At 42.9% G+C, this 20,054-nt stretch overlaps 1 protein-coding gene across 1 annotated transcript in view; it reads right to left on the reverse strand.

Annotated features, from left to right (window-relative positions):
• Positions 1–20,054, reverse strand: part of AK5 (adenylate kinase 5) — a 239,683-nt gene that overhangs the window by 54,824 nt on the left and 164,805 nt on the right. Inside the window, exon 9 of the mRNA XM_035018241.1 lies at positions 4,543–4,585. Coding sequence (XP_034874132.1) covers positions 4,543–4,585 — 43 coding nt within the window. The remainder of the gene's footprint in view (positions 1–4,542; positions 4,586–20,054) is intronic.

The following is a 20,054-nucleotide window of genomic DNA, read 5'->3' on the forward strand; positions in this document are numbered from 1 at the left end:
AACTTAGAGAAAAATATTAGGTAAATAATATCTAGTATAGGTCATATACGTATAGAGATGAAGCAAAAATCACAAAGATGGTGAGAGTGAGGACTGAATTTTGGGAACCACTACTTTATATACTTATTTTTTCAAGTTTTTATTTAAATTCCAGTTAGATAACATATGGTGTAATATTAGTTTTGGGTGTAGAAATTAGTGATTCATCACTTTCATATAACACCCAGTGCTCATTACAAGTGCACTCCTTAATCCCCATCACCCACTTCACCCATCCCCCACCTACCTCCCCTCCAGTATCCATCAGTTTGGTTCTCTATAGTTAAGAGTCTGTTTCTTGGTTTGCCTCTCTTTTTTGTCCCCCTTACGTTTGTTTTGTTTTTTAAATCCCACATATGAGTGAAATAATATTTCACTTAGCATTATACTCTCTAGCTCCATCCATGTCGTTGCAAATGGCAAGATTTCATTCTTTTTTATGGCTGAGTAATATTCCATTATATCTATCTATCTATCATCTATCTATCTATCTATCTTCTCTATTCATTCATCAGTTGCTGGACATTTGGATTCTTTCCATAATTTGGCTATTGTTGATAATGCTGCTATAAACATCAGGGTGCATGTACCCCTTTGAATCATATTTTTGTATCCTTTGGGTAAATACCTAGCAGTGCAATTGCTGGATCATAGTATATAGCTCTATTTTTCACTTTTTGAGGAACCTCCATACTGTTCCAGAGTGGCTGCTCCAGTTTACATTCCCAGCAACAGTTGTAAGAGGGGGACTATTACTTCAAAGCAGGGAATGATTAGAAATTTTTGGCAAAGTGCAAAACCCTCCAGAGTTTGTGGAGCCCTAAAAGATTTCCAGTTGTCATGTGGTGTAGTAGGTGGCCATGAAGGATGGGTAGACAATAGCTATACTTTTTCTCCTGTGCTCAACTGACTAGACCTAGGCTAGTGACTTCCTCTCCTTGTACTTCGGTTTCTCCATCTGTAAAGTAAAGGTGTTGTAAGTAAAGTAGTGATCTTTAATGTCTCTCTCATTTCAAATACCTATGATTCTGTGGTTCCTGTAAATGAATGGACCACAGGAGGAAACGGTCCCATTTGTCTCTTGGCTAAAATTATGATGCAATTATTTTTGCATGTTTAAGATATTTTTTTTTTTTAGAGAAGGAGGAGGGGCAGAGGGAGAGAGAGAATCTTAAGCAGGCTCCACCCCCATTGCAGAGCCCAACACAGGGCTCCATCTCACGACCCTGAACTGAGATCATGACCTGGGCCAAATCAAGAGTCAGACATTTAACTGACTGAGTCACCCAGGAGCCCTGCATGTTTAAGATATCTAAAGTAAACCAAAATTCTAAGAGACCTTGGGTAAGAGTGAGGTTACTTGAAGAGATGACCACAGCCCCAGACTTGAATTGGGAATGGCTTTGTGAAAGAGCCAGTGGTTACCATTTGAGCCTGGAAGCAGGGGATCCTCAAACTAAAAAAAAAAAAAAAAAATGTTTAGAGTGAGGACCTGAGAGGACAGAAGAAACAGCTGTCCTACCCAAGAATGTTTCAGAGAAGAGCAGAAACAAAAACTCCCCCTTGGCTTTAAGGCCATGGGGCTTTCGTTATGGAGACTGGACTGCCTACTCAGCTGTCCCAGGAGAGGGTCACAGAGTTTGGGGGCAGACCAACAGCACAGAAGAAGGAGGTTAGTTCAGGATGCTCTGAAGTTCATAGGGGGAATCTGCACAAACCACTAAGGGGGTTATTGCTCCAACGGAGAGGCCATCCTGAACAAATGATGGTGAAAAGCTGAAGAAGCGGGCTCTAGGAGGCTTAGAAGATGTCACCATGTTAGGTCAATCCTGGGACTGGCTCCTGTCTGAGCAGCTTAGTTTAATACCCGCAGGGGTGGGGGTGGGGGCAGCAGGCTGATTCCACAAAGAACTTGAGAAGAGTTTCTTGGATGCGCTTAGGCAAAGGCCAGGCAAAGATTCTAAACCAGTGAGGTGGGTGGGCATGGAGTGTTGTGAACTATAGCTAACAAGCTCTAACATCTAAAGTCAAATTTTTAGAGCAACATGCTGGACAAACAAAACAGATCTGAGACTAGATGCTTCCCTCAGCTGGACATATGTGATTGCAGATGGAGTAACTGAAGATAATTTTGAAGACTTTACGATTCTTGTTAACCCTTATGCTAAGGGAGGTGCTTTTCAAGCTACAATATACGCTGAATAGACAGTAATATATTAGGATGTAGGATATCGTGATTTTTCACTTCATGGAAAATATGCATGAAGTTTTAAAGTAAAGATTCTGAAGTTCAAACATGTTTGGTGCTTTTGTTGGAACGCCGGTCCCCTGAGCTGTGCATTTCAGACCCTGGGCTATGGAAGTTCCTGGAGAAGCCCCTCAGTGGGGAGACCCAGGAGGGAGGGGCCTGCCTGGGTGGAGCCAGCCCTGAGTTCTCAGTCTAGGTGGAGCTCTGGACTCTTCTCCTGGCTCTGGAAGCTGCTGCTTTTGCTCATCCTATGGGTGTGAGTTGACTAAAATGACAGAGGGAAAGCAATTACCCGGAGAGAGTACAAGGTTTTTATTTCCCATCTTGGTGACAAAACTGCAGTCTTTACACTTAAAATGAACTGATAGGACTCTGACTTTCACTTCACATTTGATGTAGATGATAAGTACTTTTGAAAGCTAGATTGCTCCTCTGACAGTTATCAAATTTGCTTTTCAGTAGAATTGGGATGCTTCATTTATATAAACAATGCCACCTTTTTGCTGGAATCCACTATTAGCTGAAGGAAAGACCCAATTCCAGAGAGAGAATGGGACAAGAAGAATTGGGTTGGGAACAAGAGGGAAGGGGACAGGGAAGCTAAAATCAGAGGAAAGATGTGAATTTGGGGTTTTTGGAAACATTTGGTTTTCAGACTGAGGGATGAAATTTTTTTATTCTTTCTAATCAAAGAGATGCTGCAGTCTCTTTACAGAATAACCTACAGTGACTGGAAAAATCCTATGTTATCTGGAGCTTTCTATTAAAGGCACATACATTGGTGTTTTTAACTCGTGGACCAGATGGTCATCTCATGTCCTCTAGACTTCCAGCTTCCTTTTTTGAAGCTGAGCTATGATTTAAAAAAAAAAAAAAATCCCATATAGTTAACGTACAGGGTTATATCAGTTTCAGGTGTACAATATAGTGATTCAGCAATTCTATATGAAGTGGAGCAACTTTTAATTTATTTGCAATCTAGGAAAGTGTCTGTGGTTATTATTAGGTATAGTTGTACCTATGATGAAACATTTATACAGTGTAGTCATCACGAGTTAATGTTATAGGATTTGTAATGACATGAGAATATGCTTATATTATGATATACACAAAAAGAATAACATTTGTATATACACATGTATTCCCCACTATGTAAAAAGTATATAGCAAACACACTGGAATAAAAGATACTAGAATGTTAACCATGATTATTTAGAGGTCATAAGATTTTAGATGGCTCTTATTTTCTACCTTAAAAAAATTTCCACAATGAATGCATGTAATCTTATAACCAGGAAAAAGGGAAACTTTATTAAACAATCAGTCCCTACCCAGTTGGGACTAGGTTGATTATTTGCACTTGGCTCATGTGTATGCGCCTTTCCTCATGAATCACCATGATGTCATTTGGTAGCTGAGATTTTCAATACTGCTATAGCCATTATCATCAAATGGCACTTTATCTACCACCTCATGCTCATGGATCAGTGTAGAATTAGAGCTGGGGTTATTTGGAAAGCCAGATCACTTACTTGTATGTGCTCACAGTCAATACAAACATATTTTCATGAACCAAAATTACAGCAACATTTATTACCGGGTGGAAATGTTAGGAGGTACTTTACCTAAGGGCAATCAGGAACCTTATCTCTTTTGGACAATCTCAAATTCACATAGTTTTCTCTACTTTCAGTTCCATTTGTAGCCAGTTAACCCTGGATTTTTTAGTTGTTGCAAGACTTTTGACATGACAACAGTTATAAAGCAGGATAATTTGGGTGTTTCTTAGGTTGCATCCCAACAGCACACTGCAGATTAGTAACTACTATGCAGGAAAAAGACTTTTGAATTCCAATAAATCTGAAGAATGTTAAATTAAAGTTAGCCAGCTGTCTTTATTGCAAGACTTGTGGGAGTCTTGCTAATGCTGTTATGTGTACCTCTTCCAAAGGGGATTGAATGTTCAGTGTTTCCCAGACATATTTTTACCAGAACATTCTATTTTCACTGAGCATGTCGAGGGTCATGTTCTCTGGGAAGTCGGGAAATGCATCTCTAAGTAAGGTGTCCCTTTGGTTCTTTGCATGGACCAAGAGGGGAAAGATCCCAAGAGTTCCAATCTGAATCATGGAGCCTGGCTAAGGGAAAAGTGCATGCTGTTCGTAGTTTATTGTCTCTCGGTTGGTGTTTAATAAAGAAGACATGCTCAAAGCTACTAAAACACAAGTTTGCTCTGATCAGTAAAGGAAACTCACCTCCCATAGTGTCCTCTCCAAATGCATTTAACTGGTCATCACCCTGTACATAAAAAAAAAGATCAAAATATTAACCAACTGAGCCACCCAGGCGCCCAAAAGATCAAAATATTAGATGACAGTACCAACAGGTATTGTGCTAAGTTTCTTGCCAACATGCGTTAACATACCTAACCTTCCAAACAACTCTATGAAGGAGGCACTATTACTGTCTGCCTTTTACAGAGGAAGAAACTGAGAGTTTGAGAAGTTGCCCACGATCACGTAGAAGTGAGGGACATAGCCCAGATCGAAACCTGAGTTCATGCTGTTCTTGTACTGCTTGGTACAGTATCGCACCTCATTTTCCTGGTGCATGATCTATCTGTGATTAGAAAAGCTGATTTGAAGAAGACAACACTCTTCAGTACCCAAAGCTCACTGATGGGTATAGTCACGGTGGTTTAACAAACAACTCTGTGGTTTAACATTGGACGTGGCACACTTTCTGCAGAGTGCCAGATAGGAAGTATTTTCAGCATTGTGAGTCATACGGTTAGCCACTGGCCAATCCTGAAAACTAAAGCATGAAATAAGGGAAATTGGAAGGACCAGCTTTGATTGATGCCCGCTTTTAAATTTATTTTATTTTATTTTATTTTTTAATCAAGCAGCAGCTACATTTTCCTTACAGGAGAACCAGTGGTAGCTGGGGAAAAAATGTAGGATGAAAATTTATAAAAACATTTGGTAAGAATTCTAATTTCTACTTATGTCTCCATCCATCCCATGTTCCCACTCCCTCATTCCATATAGGTAACCACTCTTAGAAGTTTTTTATTTGCATCTGTTTCCAGATACATAAAAAACAACTTCCAGATACCTAAGGATATATTTGAATATAAATATATAATCTTGTTACCTCCATTTTGCATACAAAAAGGAGCATACTTATATTACACATGCATATATGTTCGTAATATACATACTGATCTAGAACGATATTGTTCTTCCCCTTGCTTTTTCACTTATCGATGTACCCGGGAGAACTTTCCATGTCCATCCATAATGTTCTTGGTTGTACAGTATTCTATTGTATGGAAGCTACCACAGTTGTCCTTTTTAACTAGTCCTTTATTTTATTATTTTATTTTTTAAAAGATTTGATTTATTTATTTGACAGAGAGAGACACAACAAGAGAGGGAGCACAAGCAGGGGGAGTGGGAGAGGGAGAAGCAGGCTTCCCGCTGAGCAGGGAGCCCAATGTGGGGCTCAATCCCAGGACCCTGGGACCATGACCTGAGCCAAAGGCAGACACTTAATGACTGAGCCACCCAGGCGCCCCAAACTAGTCCTTTATTGATGGACCACTGAGTTGTTTCTGATCTTGGATTATTTTGGAAAAAGTAGCACAGCGAATAAGCTCATGTGAAGTTCATTTCATACACATGTGCCTGCAGGATAAATTCACGGAGAAGGCACTGTGTGGTCAAAGAGTAAATGTATTTAGAACTGACAGATTTTGCCCAACTGCTCTTCATAGAGGTGGTGCCATTTTGCAGGGACAGCCTGTGGCTCACGCTTCACTCCAGCCTCTTGCTTCTAATTTGCTTTGATGTAGGAGTCAGTTAAATGAGGTTGCCTGGTTGCATTAATGCTCCCTTGAGGTTAACTGCTCTGAGAGTACTTGTTTGAAAACAGAGCCTTGCCATCCCTTTTTAGAACATAAGCCTTCAGGGCAACTTTACTGCTTGTCTTCTTAGATTTGCCTGTGTATCCAGAGCTATTCCAGGTGAGAGAAGAGTTTTTAATGGAGTGGTCATTCAGGGACACATTTACATTAATTAACTTCCTTCCATGAATAGGAAAAATGTCAATTATTCCTCAGTGAGGCTACCCCTACTTCCGTTGTTCAAATAATTGCATTTCGGAGCTGGGAATTGTAGAGATCGTCTAATCCAACCCTGCCACCCCTTCTCCCATTTTACAGATGAGGAAATTGATGGTTACAGAGGTCATTTGAGGGGCCCATGGCCATAGCATCATGTCTTTAGTGAAGTCAGGGTTAGGATGAGAACCACATCTCCTACCACATAGCATGGCTCCTAGAGATTTAGTCCCATCAGCTTAACGACCACCACGGATCTGTTAGTGTCCTGCTACTACCTGCCTGGTGCACTCATCCCTCAGCTGTGGCAAAGGGCTCACAGAAGTCTGGCCCCACCCTCAACCTGGGATGACTCTGCTATAAGTTTCCCTTGAGATCAGGCTGAAGCTAGTATCCAGCCGGGATCCCATCCTTGCTTAGCTCCTACCCCCGCCCTATCCTGCATCTCTCTCCCTCTCCTAAGAGCACTGCCTAATAACTTACTTTTAAAGAATCCTCATTTCAGGTTTTGCTTCTAGGGAAGCCCACCTGAGACAGAGACCCGTTCGAAGCAGTTATATGTTTGCCTAAGATGCATCTACATAGAAAGCGGCTCAGTAGCCTCTGCCGGAAAAGAATTGTTCGATCAGACTCTGCTGATTGCTTGTCAAACAGCTATCGAACATATCCAGGTAGTGTTAGGGAGGCCTCTCCCTCGATTTTTAATATTATTGTTGACGTATCAGACTTACACCCCTCTTACAGGCTAAACTGCTTCAGATCTTTCTTCTACCTGGCTGTCAGGCTTTAGGAGACTGATCAAGGTTCATGTGAATTCATAAAACAATGCACCTGTCTCACCTGTCTCACTTCTATTTGGATTCTTGAGTCTGACTTGTTTTTATCCATTGCTCTTATTCATAGCCTTCTAGTCTGTTTGCCCAAATGCTTCAAATGAGCCCCAGCTTGATTTCCATGAAAACATTGATAGTGACTAGGTTTTTGGAGCGGAGTGGAGCCAGGAACGGGGCACACTGCATTCACTGACGTGAAAGCCCAGGTAAATGGGATGTTGGATGGGAGGGTGTTATTTTCCAGTGAGGCTCAATAAACGTCATGATTCCTATGTGAATCTTTTGTAAACACACTTAATCTGGCATCTTAAACATGCACACACACGGGCACACACACAACGACAACAGCAACTAATGAAAGGCCAACTCTTCTGGTTTTGTTTTGGCGAAAAAATTGCCATACAGAGCCTGGGGGCCCTAAGTCTCCTCTCTTTCTTTTCAAATGTGAGGTGTGTTCTGCATGAAGGGCATTAATTCAGAACATCGGTTCTGTAAGAAGCAAAATGCTCTATAAGCTTATTTGAGAAATACCTGCTAAGGTGTTTCTATGCGAGTTTCTATGCTACCTCTTCAGGGAGGCCGCCCTCAAGAAAGCGCAGCCCATGAACTCCCGAGCTCCCCCCTGAGGGCCCGTGGGTGCTTCCTTGTGTTACATACAGCCTTTCACTGTGTCGTCCTCCATCTAGTCAGCCTTCTGTCGCCTGTAAGTCTGAATTGTGAGGTTGGGCTTTGTGGGTACAAGGAGACAGAGGTGACTCTCTACAGTATTAAACTAAGTTTTGGGGGCATAACGTGGAATACCAAATCGGAACAAACGGACAGAAATAGTACTAATATTGGCCCAGATTTTATGTAAGCGTCAATTATGAGTCACACATATGGAGCCAAGACAGCCTTGCAATGAGGTGATAAATGCTGGGGAAGATAGGAAAAGCTGCAGCCAAACCACTAACACACAAAACCAAGTTCAGGGAACCACATCTTCTTGGGCTATATTTATGAGAGTACGTTGGTAACTGAGGAGGAGAAATCAAGAATCCTGTTGAAGTGACATGGCTAGAACCTCAAGACAGGATTTGTGGTTTTATGGGAAACTGGGTTTGGACTATGGATTTGTTGTGGTCTAGATCTCTCATCCTCCAGTCAAGCCAGAGCCATAAGGAGAGCAAAAGCAACGGGCTTTCAACTTTGTTTCCCTGTGTGGATGTGCAGGCAAGGAACTGCCTTTGCAAGGCTAGATTCTGGTATGACCAGTAGGAAGAGCAGCTAGCTGGGGTGTGTATATGTTTTCCTTTCGGGTCAGAGCTCCTATCATCACCACCTTGTGCTATGGATGTCTGTCACTCCCAATTCCTTGAATTATTGAAATGGGGAGGGGGGGAGAGATCAAAATAGAGCAACATCGCCTCCCAGATGGGTTCACCAATCCTAAGAAAGGACACCCTGCAGCCTGTTCTGACCGCAGCACGGTGTGTGCTCCTGGTTGCAGGACCAGTTCTGTGTGGCATTGTCACAAGCAGATCAGGTCATAATGCCAAGTGCCTTCCAGCTCTGGAAGCGTTTCTGCCGATAGAATCTCACTGGACCCTCGCTGCGACCCTGTGCGTGAGGAATGACATAACTGGAGTTCTGTGTGCCGCGGATGGGGTGTGCCTGGGCCTCCACTGCTGCCCTCAGGGCCCTGATACCAACCTGTGTTTCCTTCTCAGTATCCTCTCACTGGTCTCGGAGGTGAGGTCATGTCATCAGATATTCCTACCGCCCCTCCTGAGGTAGATAGTGTTGATGTTTAAAAATCCTTCTGGGGGTGGGGGGCACCTGGGTGGCTCAGTCAGTTATGCATCTGACTTCAGCTTGGATCATGGTCTTCGGGTCCTGGGATAGAGCCCTGCGTTGGGAATCCCTGCTCAGTGGGGAGTCTGCTTTTCTCTCCACCCCACCCCCATTCATGCACGGGAGCTCTCTCTCAAATAAATAAATAAAATCTTAAAAAAAAATCTTTTTGGGGACCACAGAATGAAAGCTCCCCTGGAGGAAGGAGAAGTACTAGGTCATTTTGGGGGTGTCCTCCTAGTTCTTGTTTGTATTCAACAGCGTGTGTGTGTGTTTCATGGTGTAAAAATGTATAGAGCTTCAAATGGGATTATGAGAAAGAGGCTTTATTTAACAACAGAATGTCATAGCTAAGGTGAATTTCTTGCCCTAAAATTCACAAATGCTGTAAAGAAAAGACTGTTTTCTTTTCTTTTTCTTTTTTTTTTTTTTAAAAGATTTTATTTATTTATTTGACAGAGGCAGCAAGAGAAGGAACACAAGCAGGGGGACTGGGAGAGGGAGAAGCAGGCTTCCCGCTGAGCAGGGAGCCCGATGCGGGGCTCGATCCCAGGACCCTGGGATCATGACCTGAGCTGAAGGCAGACGCTTAACGACTGAGCCACCCAGGCGCGCCGAAAGACTGTTTTCTTTCTCTGACACTGAGCACAGATACCAACGTCAAGTTTCAACAAAATGGATTTCAAAGAGGTTCTCTAGTTTCCGAAACGAATGTGAGGAGCAGTCTTTTCTAAATTTTTCTTACCTCAACTAGTACTAAGCAGATGACCCAAATTCTGGAAGAATCGTGGACCGTGAAACGCTAGCATATGAGGATTTTCCTAGGTTTCTTTTTAAACTGCTCTAACGCCTCCATCACTGGTTCTAAGACGCAAGAGCAGGAAGGTGGGGATGGGTTTGAGGCACAAAATGTTCTGCAGTTCTCAGAAGGGGTCATCTTCACTGAGAAGCAGAATCTTAACAGGAAGAAATAATCATTCAAAAAGGAACAACCCAAACAATACCAGGCTATTTCCCCATCTTGTAACTTGAAAATGAAAATTTTGGAATCTTTCTTGTTAAAAACCAAAAACAGGGGCGCCTGGGTGGCTCAGTTGTTAAGTGTCTGCCTTCGGCTCAGGTCATGATCCCAGGGTCCTGGGATAGAGCCCCCCGACGGGCTCCCTGCTCTGCGGGAAGCCTGCTTCTCCTTCTCCCACTCCCCCTGCTTGTGTTCTGTCTCTCACTATGTCTCTCTCTCTGTCAAATAAATAAATAAATAAATAAATAAATAAATCTTTAAATCAAACAAAACAAAACAAAACAAACCAGAAACAGTGAACACCTCGTGTGAACGATTTTAAAAAGTTATTGGACTTGCTACTTGCCAGTATTTAGAGTGTTTTTAATGTGCATGATCTCATCCGATCCTCGGAAAAACACGAGGAGGTGCGCAAGTTTGATATTTCCCATTGTTCCGATGAGGAAATTGAGGCTCAGCAAGCTTCTGTTACTGTGAAGGATGCCCCAGCGAGGGGGGGTTCCTGGTTCCCAAGCCCGTGTTCTGATGCGTCTCCTGCTGCCCAGATGGACCGCCAGGACCCGTCCGCGTACCCAGCGCAGGAGCACAGAGTCTAACGAGGGGCTACATGACACGATGCGCGGGTGTAGTGAATGCTCCTGGTGTCACATGAGTAGGAAGGACGAGGGATTCACTTGCGAAAAGAGGAATGAAGCTGGGTCGTGCTTACCAAGGGATTTGAAAGTGAAATTGTCAAATTCACTGGGAAGCTGTGAATGAAGTTTTGAAATTCCTTGGATCTTCCCCAGGGGAACATTGGCAAAGAGAAACATAATGGCATTTTATCAACAGGAAGAGGGGAGACTGGTCCTTTAGAAATGTTTGGAGTGTTTACAGTTCTTTTCAAAAGTATGTTTTCATTTAAAGTAATGGGCAATTTGGAAAAAAATGTGTGGGAAGTGGTGTGTAATTTAGTTACACCCAAGAATTTATTTTACGGCAAGTGTTATTTCTCTTTCACTGAGATATACACAATTAGAGGTCTGCTTGCTGTGGAAGTACTTGTATAATTGAGTAAACAGGGATAAAAAAACATAGGGGATGCTAGGCTAACCTTCTTCCAGTCTTACTAAATTGCAAGTTCTCTACATGAGCTACTTTAAATAGTGGTTTACAGATCTAGTTCTCTAGGAGGAATGGTGTTTTTCTTCTTTTATGTATAAATTGAAGTGTTGGTGTCTCTAATAAAAATTTTAAAGAAAAAGGCTTTCCTACAACTTCCTGTTTTCACCTTACTGCTAGAAGACCATGCAAGACAACTTGGATCTTGTCTTTGTAGGCCAAATGCAGCACCGCTGTTAAGCAGGGCTTGGTCCGGCTGCTGGTGTAAAAGGTAGGAGCAAAATTCCCATTCTGATTTCCTCTCATTTATTTTTTTTTTTAAGATTTTATTTATTTATTTGACAGAGAGAGAGAGAGAGACAGTGAGAGCAGGAACACAAGCAGGAGGAGTGGGAGAGGGAGAAGCAGCCTTCCTGCTGAGCAGGGTGCCCGATGTGGGGCTCAATCCCAGGACCCTGGGATCATGACCTGAGCTGAAGGCAGATGCTTAACGACTGGGTCACCCAGGTGCTCCTGACTTCCTCTCATTTAAAGTTAATGTTCGACATCTTCACAGTCGCATCTGACTAGAGTCTTACTGGGGCGAGTTATTTGGCCTTTACCCCTTTGTTTTCTGATTCCTTATAAAATGGAGATAAAATGGCAAAGCTTAGTTTCAACCACTGGGAACTACAGAGCACACTGGCTTGTCTCTAGCACTTTGTTAAGTGCTATCATAATATACTCTCCTTATGAGTTACTCTCAGCAAAATGGAAAATCGGGTTAATTATTAGAACAACACCTGCTATATATATGTGTTCATGTGTTTTCCAGGGCAAAAAATATTGCCCAGGGGAGTCATCCTTTGTCCCTCCCACCACCATCTTTCTTTAAAAAGGAACTAAGACTGAGGGGAGGTAGGTGGGGTGAAGTGAGCAAGTGGAGGGCTCAAAGGACTCTTTGACAACCCCTCTCCGATCCCTCTAACCTCTGAGTTCTTTGCTCATCATGGGAGCACTCCCATGCTTCTCTACATTCTGAAGCCCTTCTTGATTATCACCATGACAGTGGCAACAAACGGCTTCCCAAAGACCACCCCTAAATCCAGAGTCCAGCTCCATCCTTGTTATAGGTCTCTCACTTTCATGATTCTCCAACTTGAATGTCCATGTCCATCTCCCTGAGGTTCTAGAGGGTGAGGCCGGGTGGGGAGTGGAACAGGGTTAGATGGTGGCTGTGGGACATACAGCAAGGAGGAACTAATGAGGACATCCAGGTGGGAGCTGTGAATCAAAGAGGCAGGTCAAAAAATTGTTCTTCCCACTAGAAACAATGTGTAGACATGGGTTGATGGGGAATGAGATCTTGCTGGGCCACTGATTTTAGCTGAGTGAAATCCACTTTGGATTTCTGACCTCTAGAACTGTTAAGATAATCAACGTGTGTTCTTTTTAGCCACCAAGTTTGTGGTAATCTGTTAGAGCAGCAATAGGAAATTAACACAAACTCTTCCTATATGCTAAGAATGGTTCAAAATGCTTGGAAAGTAACAGTGAGCAAACAGTTTCGACCCACCAAATCTATTAGGTATTTGAGCATGTGCTAAAACAAAGGGTTGTAAATGATTTTTATCCATGGGAGCTTTTATTCAAACAGAATTTCATATGGAAGCCTAATATCTAAAGCAGAGAAGAATGGAGCTCCTATTGGTGAAGGTAGAATAGGTGGTTCCAGAACCCTTCCAGGGCCACCCCCCTGCCCTCCCCACTAACTCCCTTTGGCAGACACTCTTAGATGCCTACTCAACAACCCACTTTCTTGCAAGCAGAGCCACCTCCCTCCTTAGACACTGAAGACGCCAGATCCTTGCTTTTCCATCCTCCGCATTATGGGCATAGGATTGTGACCCAAACTGGGCCAACAGGATGTGAAAGGCAAGTTTCTGGGCTTCAGAGGACAGATTTCCTCCCTATTAAAAAAAGAGAGGGAAAAACACGGGGATCAGGCTCATTTATCCATTCTATTTTTGCAAATGGTCATGTGAGGACGAGATGTTTGGAGCTGCCCTTGCCAGCTGGAGACCTTGAAGGGAGGCAATGCCTATACACGGAGGAGGGCAGATGGGAAAGGGGGACCAGTCTGGCCTGTGTGACTACTGCTGGTCCAACTCTGGAACCATCTACCTCTAGACTGTGGTTAAGGGAGGAAACAACATTTTACATTGTTTAAACCAATTTTAGTTAGGTTGCTAGCAGGTGCAAGCAACCTCATTGAATCCTGTTGAACTTACCCAGAATTGCAAAATCTTTTCTTGGGTAAAAAAATGGCTCTTAAGTGTACAGAATTTCATTTTTTGCCCATACTTGAAGGCACTTACCAGTATTCCAATAAATGAGTTGTTAAAGGTTAGGAGTATTTGGAATCCAAACCTAAAATCAGTGTGTTTTTAGAGCTCCTGGAGGACTCCAATTCAGTATCCTAAGAATCTGGCTACTGTACAAGGCCCAGAAATGTTCGGGGCTCCCACAGAGTGTGGCACGTACTAAAACTGGCCATCTTTAACAGTTTTCAGGAAGGATGCTTTTTCGTTGCTGTTCTTGTTTTTCTTTATAAATTATGATCACTTTATCTTCATTATTACTGATTTAATTTGTTGTGGTTGTTTACTTAATGGTCGCCTGTGTGGTGATACTTATTTGCGCTGACAGTCTCTGGGGATAGACTGTAAGATGTGCAAGTTTGACAGTTCACAGATGAGCCTCCAGACTCGTCCAGTTACAGAAGGGAAGTCTCTCCCCGCCCCAACACGCTGGTGCAATAAGGCTCAGCGCTGTCATAGTTGTTTTTTTCAGGGAAAAGTGTGAATAGGTGAAGTAAGCAGGCAGTTGAGACAATTAAAAAAAAAAAAAGGCATTTCAGTACTTTCTAAACCCTGAAATAATATTTCTATCATTTTATTATATTGGTTATAATACTAACAACTGCATTTATTGGGTATTATCTCATTTAATTTGTTCACCAACAGCCTACTGAAGGAGATGCTATCATCCCCGTTACACATATTTGAAGCTCTGTTTTAGGGATTATGGAAATCTGCCTGAGTATTGGGGCTAAAAAATGTGTGAGCTGGGATTCAGATTCAGGTCTGTCTGATTCCAAAACCTGAGCATCAACTTAAATGTGCCATTAAATAAGAAAGTTAAAAATCATGAAAAGTTACAGGGATTGGACTGTGTTTGTGTCTGTAAGGTGTTTTTTTCCCCCCTGCAAATTCAGAAACTGTTTTTGAATTACCACATAGAGACTAAGATATTTGTCAAGTAATTATTTTATGTTGAAAATAATTTTTGCCTATGTATACGGACCCTACAAAAATAGTTAAATTAAATTTCCAGTCCTGTACTTCAAATATGTGCTACCTTCTTTTTTCTTGTATGCAGTAGGTGCTCAAGGGTTGCTGGCAAAGGGAAGTATCATTTGCTGAGCTCCTTCCAGGTACTACAACTGGTGCTTTCACAGATACCTCACTGTTCTCATGCAAATCCCATGAGGTAGGTTGTACAACCCCCCACTTGGAAGTAAGAAGATTAAGGGCTCTGAATATTTTATAGTTTTACCTGCCTTAAGGAGTGGGAAAAGGCACACTGGTGGTTAGAAAGAAGGTTTGATGTTTGTCCTTTTCTGCACCATTGTATCAAATAGTCTGTGATAGATGGCCTCAGATTTTCACTCTTCTTTGCATTCATGCCTCTTGCAAGGTCATTTGGTAGATGCCCTCATCAAGAGGTGAGTCTTTTCTCCCACCTTTGAAGCTGGGCCAGTTTTATGACTTGCTTCAGCCCTCAGAATGAGGAAGAAGAGATGGTGTACCAGTTCTCAGGCTACACATCAAGAACCTTGCATGCCGGGGCACCTGGGTGGCTCAGTCGTTAGGCGTCTGCCTTCGGCTCAGGTCATGATCCCAGGGTCCTGGGATCGAGCCCCGCATCGGGCTCCCTGCTCCGCAGGAAGCCTGCTTCTCCCTCTGCCACTCCCCCTGGTTGTGTTCCTGCTCTCGCTATCTCTCTGTCTGTCAAATAAATAAATAAAATATTAAAAAAAAAAAAAAAGAACCTTGCATGCTGCCATGTCCTCTCTTGGTCCCGTGCCATTGCCATGAAGACAAACCCAGGCCAGCCTGCTTAAGGATGAGAGACCATGTGGAGCAGAGTTCCACTCTGCTGCTAGACCATCCTAGACTGACCAGGCTCTGGCCAACCCAGCAGCTGGGTCAGACCCAGTCAGAGTTCTGTCAAAGAAACAGAACCAGAAAGATGTAACTCTATCTCTATATCTCTATCTCTGGAAGACATTTATTGCAAGGAATTGGCTTACAAGAGTGTGGTGACTGCTTAGGCAAGTCTGAAATCCATAAGGCAGATTGGCAGGTTGGAAGCTCTAGGGCAGGAGGTAACACTGCAGACCCCAGGCAGGATTTCTTCTTCCTCAGGGAAACCTCAGTTTTGCTCTTAAGGCCTTTCAACACCCATATTATGAAGGATTATTTCACTGTTGGTGGAATGTAAGTTGGTGCAGCCATTATAGAAAACAGTACAGAGGTTCTCAAAAAAACTAAAAATAGAACTCCTATATGATCCAGCAATTCCATTTAAGGGGTATTCGTGCAAAGCAAAAGAAATCACTGTCTTGCAAAGATATCCACACTCCCACATTTACTGCAGTATATTTACAATAGCCAAGGTGTGGAGAAACCTAAGTACCTACTGACAGATGAATGGATAAAGAAAATATCACACACACACACACACGAATATTATTTAACCATAAAAAGAAGGAAATCCTGCTATTTGCAACAACACGGATGGACCTTGAGGGCTTTATGCTAAGTGAAATAAGTCAGATGGAGAAAGACAAATACTGTATGATGTCACTTATATGTGAAATCTAAAATTAAAAAAAACCCAAACTCATAGCTACAGAGAACAGATTGGTGGTTGACAGAGGCAGGGGGTGGAGTTTGGGCCAAATGGGTGAAAGCAGTTAAAGGTACAAACTTCCAGGTCTAAGATAAATAAGTCCTAGGATGTGATGTCCAGCATGGTGACCATAGTCAACAATACTGACCTGTATCTTTGACAGATGCTAAAAGAGAAGACCTTAAGAGTTTTCACATACACACAAAATTCGTAACCGTGTGTGGTGATGGATGTTAACTAGACTTATTGTGGTCATCATTTGCAATATATACATATAGCAAATCATTATCTTGTACACCTAAAATGAATACAATGTTACATGTCAATTATATTTCAATTAAAAAAAGATAATCTCCTTTACGTAAGGGCAATGGGTTTAGGTGTTAACCCTACCTACAATCTACCTTCACAGCAACATCTAGATTGGTTTGATTAAGTAACTGGGACCCACAGCCTAGCCAAGGTGACCCATAAAAGGGATGTTACACTGTGGATGTGTGAGTGAGCCCAGCTTCCATCAGTGGACCTGCTTAGCCAGCTCCAGTGTCTCAAGAGAGATAATAAATAGATGTGGTTTTAAGCCACTAAGTTCACAGCCGTTTCGCAGCAATGGTCACTGATACACAGCACCTCTTATTTTGAAACAATATTTGAAAATCCTTTCCCCCAGTGACTTTGCCCTTTCTTTCTTGGCTGTCTGCTATAATTTTGCCAAGACAATGCAGAAGGCAGCTAACGGGTTTTCTAGAGTGACCTAGCTGTATGCTTCCTGCAATATGTTCTACTCGAAGGCCAGCCTTTTAATCTCCTCTTTGTTTTAAAATCTTGGTACAAAATTCCACAGGAGGTAAAAGAGAAATACTCTACTACCTTCTGAAGAGCCTTTGGCAAAGAGTACTTGGGGAATATTTAAAAGGCACGATGACATCATATATTGGAAAACACACTTTCAACCCACTACCAGAAAACACACAGATGCAGAAACCAAGGAAACCAGTCTGCTCTTTTCTACTTCTCAAAGTCTCTCATACAGAAAAAAGGAATGACTGCCAAAAGCAGAAATAAAAGAAGCTCAGGAAAGATGAACCCAGACAAGAAGTTAACTCTTCAAAGCTGGGACATTCAAAATGGAGGGCTGGACCTCTGCTGCTGAGAGAAGGCAGTCCTCTCCCTGTTGCTGGGATCTGGATGCGGCCTGCCTCTGAGGCATGGCTTCCATGTACAGTTCTGCCGTTGTGCACTGTGCAAATGGTCTTGGCTGGGGAGCTGAGTGGGAACTGAATCTACTCTAGACTCTTGTATTTTATATACATCCAAATTTAATATACATTTACTTATATGATTATCTGTGTGTGTCCCTAAGGATGTGTGTGCCTAGAGGAGGCTCTTTTTCTAATTTGCCCAAAGGTCCTCCATGGGCTCCTAGTGGCCTGCCTTCAAGTGAAGCTTGGTCATTTTTTTCTCCATTAAATATTCGGAATAGAAAAAAAAAAGAGTGAGAGTTATGGGCGGGGGGAGAGAACAAATGAGAGTTTTATGGTTCTTGCAAATGCCGCTTCCACGGTATCAGTCAGATTTCCCTCACCCCCTGCCCAAGCTCCTCCTCCAAGTACACATGCACTCTGCTTCTAAGCCTGGCACATGCATGCCAGCTTGGCCTTGGCCCGGTCCTCTAGCACCACTTTGACACAACCCCAGCACTTAAGCCCCTCCTCTCTGCTCCTTCCCTGATTCATAATACAGCACCCACTATTCCCTTCCTACTTCACGATGCTACTGTTTTGAGGAATGGATGAGGTCTGAAGAGAAAGGGCAGGGTATGAATACAGGCTGTGCTTTCTGTTTATGAAACCACTTGACCTGGGGAGAGGGGCAGGACCGGTCTCCTTAGATACATCTTAGCAGCTCAGAGTGGTCTCCTTCCTCTGCAGTTGCAAGATATAAAACTTTAAAGGACAATGGTAATGTTCTAAAGGCTGGAATAAATCTTTCTCGTCAATGGCTCTTCATGTCTTTCCTGCATATGTACTAAAATTAAAGAATTAGACATGGTTCCTGGGCTCAGGAGATTTGTGTCTATTTGGAGAGACTGATATTAATTAGATGATCATATAAGTAAATGTATATTAAATATAGATGTATATAAAATATAAGAGTCTAGGAAAACTAAACTGGAGCTCTGACGTGGATCATGGTTGGCCAACTGGGGAGAGATAACGCTGTCTCAGGAAGAGCACTCAGCTGATGCAAAGACCCAGGGGAGGAGCCTGCACCCGAGCCAGCTAAAGGCAGACCAGCGAGGCTGGGTGAAGACAGCCAGGCGGATGGTGCCCTCGCGAAGCCCTGGGGAAGCCCCAGTGAGAGTTCAGGTTTTATCCCAAGAGCAGTGGAAGGAAGGACATTGAGGGCTGTAAGCTGGAAAGCGACAAGATCAGCTCAGTGTTTTTATAAAGATCACTCTGTCCAAAGTGGGAAGAACGATGGCCACCCCAGAGAGTGGTGGCCAAGAGAAAATCAGACCATTGAAAGTATTTCGTGAAGTGTACAAGCGTAAGGAGTTATACTTATTATACCCTTTGTTTCTTAGTATGTCAAGGCAAGGGTAATTTTTCACATCTTTAGAAAAGTCACATCTCTTATTTAAAGTTATAAGGTTGGGGTCAGATCTGGTGCTAGAACCCACCCACTATTCCACCTATTCTCCCAATATAGGCTCTCCTCTATAAAACAGAACTCTATCTGAGTGGCCTTTGGTGGAAGCTGGATGTAAGCAAATGTTAACCACAGAACATTCTGAGGTGAAATCTGAGGCTCCTGTGTTGCAAACCATGGATGACAGCAAACCTAGCATTTAGCTTGGCATGGAGGGGTGAACAGGACATGCTGGTGGAAAGGCAAAGCAGAAAATGCAGTCTTAGGAAAGCCTTGGGGAAAATAACTCACCAAACATATTACTTTCTTTCTTTTCCTTTTTTTTTTTCTAAAGAATGTTACGCTCAAGAGCAACTACAGTACATTTGTTTTTTCGTTTTTTTTTCACTTAATTGAGCAGTTGCCACGGCAACTCAAGAACAGACTACTCATTGCCTTCAATGAATTGCAGATACACATTTTTCATCTACTGAAGGTTGCAGTGAGCTTTTAAAAAAGGATATCTAGAGCTGTTGTTGTTGTTGTTGTTTTTTCCTGGCCTGCTATCCGTATTCTCTCTCCACAGGACCCTGGAGTGGCAGCACGTAGCTTTCATGAATGAGAAAATATGTTGCAGGGAGGGAGGATTTAGAAATTGCATCAGAATTCAGACTTGCTAGCCAGTCAGCATTCAAACATCAGTCACAGGGTGTAGAGCAGGCGGGTGGGCACAGTGAGGGGCAGGGCAGCAAATGGAAGAGGCAGCTCCCCTTTTCCAGGAGCACACTGCAAAAGGAGCACCCCCACTTCTTGGGGAAGAGCTCCCAGACTCAGTCTTCAGAATTGAGTCCTGGATTTGGGTGAAAGGTCCTGCAGATCCACCCTCCCTTGACCTAACTCTCATTCCCTTTGCTTCTGCTCTGACACCAGCCTGTCACCTCTCTTTGCCTGAATTTTTAAAATATCCTCCTAATAGCCTCGCTGCAAACAGTCTCTCCACTTAGTCCATATTTCCACTTGGTGCCTAGAATATTTCTAAAACGCAGATCTGATGTCTTCCTTCTCCAAGGATGACACGGGATTTCCACCACAGCGGCGCTGAAAAAGCCCTTCCTGACCAAGGCCAGTCTGCCCCTCCAGTGTTACTGTCTGTTCCTATAAGTCCCCCAGGCTGTCCCTCCGTATGCACTGCCTTTCCCAACCTCTATATTGAGCCTATAACCTTTCCTTAGAGCGACCTGCTTAGCTACCTAAACTCCTCTTATTAAA

Source organism: Mirounga leonina, unplaced genomic scaffold (assembly GCF_011800145.1).
Source record: "Mirounga leonina isolate KUSES-001 unplaced genomic scaffold, KU_Mleo_1.0 Mir_173, whole genome shotgun sequence".
NCBI classification, from domain to species: Eukaryota; Metazoa; Chordata; class Mammalia; order Carnivora; family Phocidae; genus Mirounga; species Mirounga leonina.